The 7,779-nt window shown below is 49.7% G+C and overlaps 1 protein-coding gene across 1 annotated transcript; it reads left to right on the top strand.

The window, feature by feature from the left end:
* The first annotated feature begins 884 nt into the window (after positions 1-884).
* On the top strand, positions 885-3,623 carry LOC110715442 (myosin-7B-like). The gene is made up of 5 exons (XM_021894023.1): positions 885-1,209; positions 1,310-1,647; positions 1,774-1,966; positions 2,140-2,552; positions 2,658-3,623. Exons 1-5 carry the CDS (start codon positions 885-887, stop codon positions 3,621-3,623), a joined length of 2,235 nt encoding a protein of 744 aa, XP_021749715.1.
* Positions 3,624-7,779: the final 4,156 nt, after the last annotated feature.

Raw genomic sequence — 7,779 nt, 5'->3', positions numbered from 1 at the left:
ATATCTCCGAATCCAAGTTTGACACTCAAATCCGCCACTCCCACTGACTTGACCGGCGCATTTCGGCCTATTTGAAGGTAAATTTCTCCGAGTTTCCTTTGATTTTCTTGCCTTTTTGAGAAAATTCTTCTTTTTCCTACTTTTCTTCTTCGAATTTGGTTATGGCTCGAGGAAGAGGGCGTCAACCAGGTCGACGGGGCCAAGCTGGGGATCCCCGTGACCGCGCCGACATTTGGAACGGGGAACGCGTCGGGGAAGACCCGGAGAGGGGAATTCCGGCCGTTCCTTTGAATGTCGCGCCGCCTCAGCAGGACGCCGGGGCCGGCGAGGCGGGGCAGCCTGAGCAGAGAGAGCGGGCTGGGCAGGCCGAAGATTTGCCCCCTGTGCTCTGGGACCTGCTCCCCGGGCATGCTGGATGGCAAGACGCCGAGGCTCAGGACGCCATGGTGAGAAATACTCCTTACTCCTGGTGGGTTCGGCATGCCAAAACTTACCGGTTTGCCGAGCAAATAGAGCTGCACTACGGCATTCTCGAGGAGGATGGGTATTGATGCCGGATGCCCTCGCCAACTAACAGGATTCACCGTCCTCCTCCTGGATATATAGGGGTGTACACTCGGCAATTACAGTATGGGCTTCGGTTCCCTCTGGATCCCTTCGTCAGGGATATTTTAATAAAGTACAAGATTTCCCTGTGCCAATTAACACCTGTCAGCATTCGGCGGGTGATGACTTATCTCTGGGTGTGCCGGTTTTTTTCCGTTGAGCCGAATTTGCATTGCTTCCGAAGGATGCATCAGCTAGTGCAGAACATCCAGACCGTGTACGGCCAACACGGGTCCTTAGGCTGGTGGCGAATAGAGAGCCGCCCCCAATATGTGACTATGTGGACGAACGATTCTTCGGATAAGGATTGGAGAGGTCAATGGGTCTGGGTGAGAGTTCCCGCTGATCCGGAGCACCCTTATTTTTTCGGAGCTCCCCGATACCTTTCCAGGCCTGATCCGAACATGCAGGATCTGGGCCCTAAGGACCCTGATGCCGCTCGTCACCCCAGCTACGAGCAAATGAGCTTCTTCGGGATCCAGGATAACCCATGGGGAGTTGGCCGAATGAGATTCATCCCGACCAGATGGCTTCCAGACAACCATTACGTCTTCCAAGAGAAGATGTTGGCGGTTGTCGGCCTCAGCCGAAAGTACAGGGATGGTAAGTATCTTCGGCTGGGGCCGAGGACTTTGCCTTGTTTAATTTTCTGCCTTATCTTAATGCTTATTCCCTCAGTCTAACCTTCGTCTTGTCTCTTCAGAGCTGAGCGAAGCTACCTCAAGTATTGACTACAATCGGCTCGGGGTGAACGCTGAACGAGTCATTTTAGATCGGGCTCCGGCGATCACTGCTCCGAAGAACCGTCCGTTGCATCTGAACGAAACGGGCCTTCAGATCGAGGCTGCCGCCGATTACACCAAGCAGAAGCCTTGGTGGGAGAAGCGAGATCCCCTCAGGCCTTTATTACTCGAGGAAGCACAGGCTGCTCAGACAGCTGAGGACGTGTCCCGAGCAATCGAATCCTTGGAAGGAGGTGCAGGGACGTCTGGTGCTGCCGAGAGGGATACCTCTGCATCTAGAGCTCAGCCGAGGGTTCCAGTAAGTTCCTTGGCTACTTTATTATATATATATATATATATATATATATATATATATATATATATATATATATATATATATATATATATATATTTTACTCACACTTTGTTGCCCCCCTTTCTGCAGTTTGAGGAAGGGAGCGGAAGGAGAGAAGTGAAAGCGCCTGCTCGTTCTGAGGATCCATCTTCGTCAAAATCTGAAGAAATGGACGAGCAGCCCTTGGCAAAGAGGAGGAGGAGGTTAGCCGTACTGGGGCCTCATCAGTTTCAGACGGGGATGAGGCCTACCGGAGGAATCCAAATAAGAAAGCCTGATGAAGGTAGACGCTCGCCGAGGGCTCCCCCTCCGCCGGAAGCTCCGCGTCCTCAAACCCCCCCTCCACCTCCCGAAACTCAAGAGATGGAGGTGGACCAAAGAACTCCTGATCCGAAGGGGGGGTTCAGGGGACCCCTGCTGAAGACTCTGAGAAACCAATCGCTGAGGGTTTCTCAGATGATATTGATAGGGAGGTTGATGCTCTACTTCGTCAACCTGATCTGGGGGAGGAAGCAGAGGAGGTCATTGCTGCTGACCCTGGTGGAGACCAGCTGGGCTCCGCCGAAAGGGAAGGACATGCTGAGCCCAAGAAGGCTCAGGAGGTTCCCTCTTCTTCCTTCCCATCCTTCCAGACGCTGAACTCTGGAGATTTGGGTTTCTCGGCCCCCCGCATCACAGTCCCAGAACCTGTTTGGGAACGAATTTGGGGCCAGAACCGTGAAGGGGCTGCAGGTTACTTCGACGACCTATCTGGTATGTCGGAGGTGGACCGAGCAAGGGTGTGGTCGCTGAAGGCCACGGCTGGAATGGGAGAGTCCAGCCAAAGGGTCCCTGACCCTGCCAGAGACAACCAGCGTTTGCTGATGCAGGTACTTAACCGTTTAGTTATTTTGTTTTGTTTTTATTCAGCTCTTCTCCTTTCCCCCCCCCCCCCCCCCCTCTTTTTTTTTTTACTGATGTGCCCCTGTAAACAGGTTGTGCACAATCAGACTCTTACTGTAGAGCTGATTGACACCCTCCAAGACAAGCTAGAGCATGCCTGGGACGATAATAAAATTGCCCAGGAGGAGGCGAAGCTGGCTGAGCTGAAACAGCAGGCTGCTGAAGAGAAGCAGGCGGCGGCCGAAAAATATGAGAAGCAGGCTGCTGAGGCCCTTCGGACCTTCTGCCACGCCATGGAAACTGAGGTTTTCCCTACTCTGATGGCTGGGGAGAGCGTCATCAATGAGCTGGGGGCTTTTGACATCCCTAGTTTCAGGGCGGCTATCTCTCGCCGAATCGCTGCCGAGGCCGCTGGCCAAGTTCGAGAGATGGAGCAAAGGCTGGAGGGTCTGGAGTCCAGCAGGATGGCCGCTGAAGAGGCTCAACAGGCCAGGGATGCTCACCTTTCTGCTGCCCAAGCTGCTGCTGAGAGCCAGGACCAGAAGCTGAAGGAATTGGAAGATCAGCTGAAGGTTAAGGGAGATGAACTGACCCGGGCCAAGGCCGAGACTTCCAACGTTCAGCTGGAGCTTAATGAGCAGAAGACTTCTTCCTCCAAACTCTTAGAAGAGTTAGAAAAATCTAAAAAAGATTTGGAGGAGAGTCGAAAGAGGTTGGCTGATGCTGAAGCCTTGCTCCAAGTCCGCCTCTATACCCAAGAAGAGTACGAAATGGGTTACATAAATGTGTTAAAGGTGGCTCGGAGGTTATCTCTCCATGCTGAGCCTTCGCTGGATTGGGTTAAGTGTGCGCTTTGGGCTCAGGACCCCGAGGATCCGCACATGCTGTATGCTACTCCTGCTGAGCATGAAATCCTTCAGGCTGAACAAGCCGAGGAGGAAGCTGAGCGGCAGGAGTTGGAGGCTGAACAGCGAGCCGCTGATGCTCCGGCAAGGGCCCAACCTACCTCCTCTGCCGCTGGAACGGAGACTGCTCCGGGTCTAGACACAGCTGACTAGCCTGATCCTCTGGCTGAAGCATAGGAAATCATGCAGTCGTCTTCAGAGTCTTGCGGATCAACATGTGCTTAACTTCAAACTTGCCGCTTTCTGAATCTCTTTTTGCCTTATTTTTGCTTCAGCTTGCCTTGATGTACAAACAATTTATTTTTGTTTCTGTACGTATTTCGGCAGCTGTTATTTTCCGCTTGTGGGCGGCTGCCGATATAATCTTTTAGTTTATTTGAACACTTAAACTTTGTAGCTCGTTATACGAGCATGATTTCATGTTTTATGCATTCGACATTCCTCTCATATTGCTTTGCTTTGAACTTGCGTTTTCTTTTTTTTTTTATTTTTTTTTTGCTAAGTACAAAGCTTCAGCTTAGAGATGTCAGCTGAGGCAGTCTGCACTTGTGCTTCTTGCCCTCCCAGACATCTAAAGACTTGTTCTCCAGATTTCTGAGATTATTCTCATTTTCCTTGTCTATTTTCTGCTGTTTTATGGTTTTTCTCTCGATTTTTCGGTTTATCTTAAAAATGGATATCTCAAACACAGGGCCAATTGAAAGCAATGTTTCAAATAATGGCTATCTGGGGTGCAGAGCTCAGTTAAGGCAACATCCCAGATTTGTCCATGGACTCATTGCCTTGCAGAACAAGTCCTATTGGGGTTTCTACCCCAGCTGAAGGACCAGAGTTCTTAAAAAGGCAAGTTTATCGGCATTCCGAAACCTGATGCTCTGAGGGCGAAGGTTTCGGACAGGGTCGAAGGAAACCCTTAAAGAGTAGACCATAAGAAAAAGAAGGAGAAAATATTGCAAATGTTTGTAGAAAATAGTGGCTCTGAGGCCTTTCATTAATAATTCAAAATGTACTTACAACGATTGTTCTGCCCCGAAGGGTTTACACATGATATTTTTTAAGTACATCGGCATTCCAGTGATTTTTCAACTCAGTCCCATCCAACTACTGAAGTCGGTATGTTCCTGGCTGAAGCTCATCATAAACTTCATAGGGTCCCTCCCAGGCCGCTGAGAATTTCCCATGAATTCGGTTTTTTTTGCACTACGGCAGCATTCCGAAGAACGAGGTCTCCAATTTTGAGGGGCCTCGCTTGGACTCTTCGGTTGTAAAATTTGCTGATTCTCTGTTTGTATGCAGCCATTTTGACTCGGGCTGAGTCTCTCACTTCATCGAGAATATCGAGGGATTCCCTCATAAGATCCTCATTCTCAGCCGAGAAGTGGTGCACTCGCAGGCTTTCTGTACCGATCTCCACGGGGAGAACGGCTTCGGCGCCATACACCAATTCAAAGGGTGAGTGGCCTGTTGCCTCTTTTTCGGTTGTCCGAAGGGACCAGAGGGTTCCTGGGAGCTCCTCCAGCCACTTGGACTTCTGATCTTCCACCCTCTTTTTGAGGGCGTTCAGGATCTGCTTATTTGCAGCTTCGGCTTGTCCGTTACTTTGCGGGTGGCATACCGCTGAATATGCCAGTTTGATGCCGAACTGATCTGTATACCGCTTCAACGACAAGTTATCTAACTGCCTCCCATGATCGATGACAAATACTTTCGCGATGCCGAAACGAGTGATGATATTCTGCCAGATAAATTTCCTGACAGTCTGCTCTGTAATGTTTGAGGCTGCTTCGGCTTCAATCCATTTACTGAAATAGTCGACACCGACTATCAGCCATTTTTTCTGGTATGCGGCATCCGGAAATGGGCCCAAGATATCCAGTCCCCATTGGGCGAATGGAAGGGGATTCAGCACAGGCTGAAGCTCTTGGGCTGGCTGATGGATGACTGGTGCGAATTTTTGGTATTTTTCGCATTTTCTGACCAGTTCCTTAGCGTCAGAGATCATGGTGGGCCAATAGTACCCCGCCCTTAATGCTTTGTGAGCCCTTGGTCCAGCTGAGAAACGCTGGATGACTCGTTGCTGAAACGGGTCAAGTAGTCCCGGAGACTCTCGGTCTCCCCTTGCTGCAGGCCCATGAGCTCAGCAGTGGTCTTCTCTCGGCGGTTTGCCGTGGAAAATTTGCTCTTAAACTTGGTGGACAGGTCGTCCCACCCCATTATAGAGCCTTCCTTTACTCCCTTGGAGATCCACGCTTGCGCAACCCCCTTGAGAGTGGTGGGAAAATATTTGCACCAGGTCGCTTCGGACCTTGGGCAGAGATGCATGTGCCCCTCGTAGGAGGCGATATGGTCCTTCGGATCTGAAGTCCCATCATATGTAATGTGCGACGGTATTTTAACCGTAGGCACATGCTCTTCCAGAATCCATTGCTCGAATGGAGAACTGGTGGGTAGCATAACGGCCTTGCCTTTGTTCCTGGCCGAAGGGACCGCGCTCCGCCCTCTTAGAGAGGTAGGAGTGGTTTTCGTCTCTGGATGGGAAATTTGGGCCTCGGCTACAGGGAACGAGAGGCGGCTGTGCACGCTCGGCTCCCTGCCGCCGAGTCGGTCGAGTACGCTTCGGCGAACAGTCTCAGGTCGCTCTCGGTGGGCAGATTCCGGCCGAGAGGCTGAGCTGCTGCTCTTGTGCGTTTCTAGCCGAGAGGTAGAGGATCCTTTGAAAAATTGAGGGTTCTTTTTCCTCTCTCTTTTAGTTCTCCAGGTATCCTCTTCCCACTCTTCCAGCTCCCGGAAGGAGGGAGGCTTCCCCCCCATCATGGTCTATCTTCCTCCGCTGATTCCTGGTATGAGGGGGAGTTCGATCACGAGGTGGAGGCATATTTTGTGCCCTCATTGCCTCCATGAGTACCGCCAGCGCTCTCGCCACTTCTTCTGAGCTGGGCCCCGTCAAAGGGGTCCTCGGCTGAGTGTGAGAGTGAGAGCGGATGGTCAAAGGTTGGCTTTGGGGCACTGATTGAGTCCTACAATCGGACTGACTTCTGTTAGACCGAGGGGGACTCGGTCTATGATGAGAGTTGTGAATTACGGGAGAAAGGGAATCGTCCCGGTATGATCCTCCCCCCGAACTAGCACCCTTCAAAGAGTTCCTGTCCGGCGAAGGTGATGGTGTAGGAGTTTTAGGCCTTTCGCTCGCTCCTTGACGTAGGCTTTTGTTCTTGCGGTTCTTAGCTATTGCTACTAAGATGAGTGCAAGATGATTTTGATTGGCTTAAAGATTTTTTGAAAGTCTTCCCCACAGACGGCGCCAAATTGTTTCGGGTGAAAACAATGGGACCTCGCCGAAGGCCCAATGAAGTGGATGAAGACTTGTCCGGTCCAAGGGATGCTGGGCCGAAGGTTTCCTACACAGCAAAATACACGTAAACTGGCCTCGGGGGTGGATCCGAGGAAGACCCCTCCGATGCCGAAGTCAAACAGTGTATTTAGAGAGGAAGCTATGCAAGAGATTTAATGCTTGAGGCTTTTTTGTATATCTCATAAATGAGTTAATTGAAGGCTTTTATACCTTTGCATATGAGGAGAGGAGAGTAATTGGGCCCCTAAATAATCATGGGTTGACCATAGCAATTTGGACCAAATGACTCATGGCTGACTTGGCTTGATTGGAGGCTTGGGCCTTAACCTTGGAACATTGGATCATTTAATGACTAGGCCCAATTAGATAAATTGGACCCAAACAATATGTTTTATATTGAATAAAAGCATGACCTAATATGCAACTAATGTATAGAAAACTATATGAAAATATATGTTTATTGGCTCTTAAAAGTGATTACAAAACTCACTTATCATATTTGTAGTATAGAATTTTTTAAGCACGTAGTATAGAAAAAAGGAAAAATTGATTTAAATTATCCGATCATTTGGCCATTCAAATCTCTATTAATCCAAGCTTTGAGGAGTGTTCTTTTTTTTCTTTTTTTTTTTGGCCAAACAAATCGCTTGACCTTAAACCTCATGTCACCAGCCACGTGTCGTGTTTTCATTTGTCCATAAAGTATTTTTCAGTTTTTTTAAACTAATTTTTTCCCCTTTTTTCTCCTTATTCTTCCCTTTCCCTCCACGAATTCAAGCCCCCTATTTCCGACCACCTACCCTCCACGCCCACACTTCCCTTTCCAGCCGCCCCACCCTTGTCAACCATCCTTCCCATTCCTTCTCCAAACACCTCAAAACCCTTCCCCTTTCCCCTCCTTTCTCCGACCATCCACTAATTACCCTTCTGATTTTTGGGTTTTGGATTTTAAGTTCG

Source organism: Chenopodium quinoa, unplaced genomic scaffold (genome assembly GCF_001683475.1).
Source record: "Chenopodium quinoa cultivar QQ74 unplaced genomic scaffold, ASM168347v1, whole genome shotgun sequence".
Taxonomy (NCBI): domain Eukaryota; kingdom Viridiplantae; phylum Streptophyta; class Magnoliopsida; order Caryophyllales; family Amaranthaceae; genus Chenopodium; species Chenopodium quinoa.
The sequence above is the reverse complement of the archived record's forward strand: the minus strand, read 5'-3'. Positions and strand labels throughout refer to the sequence as shown.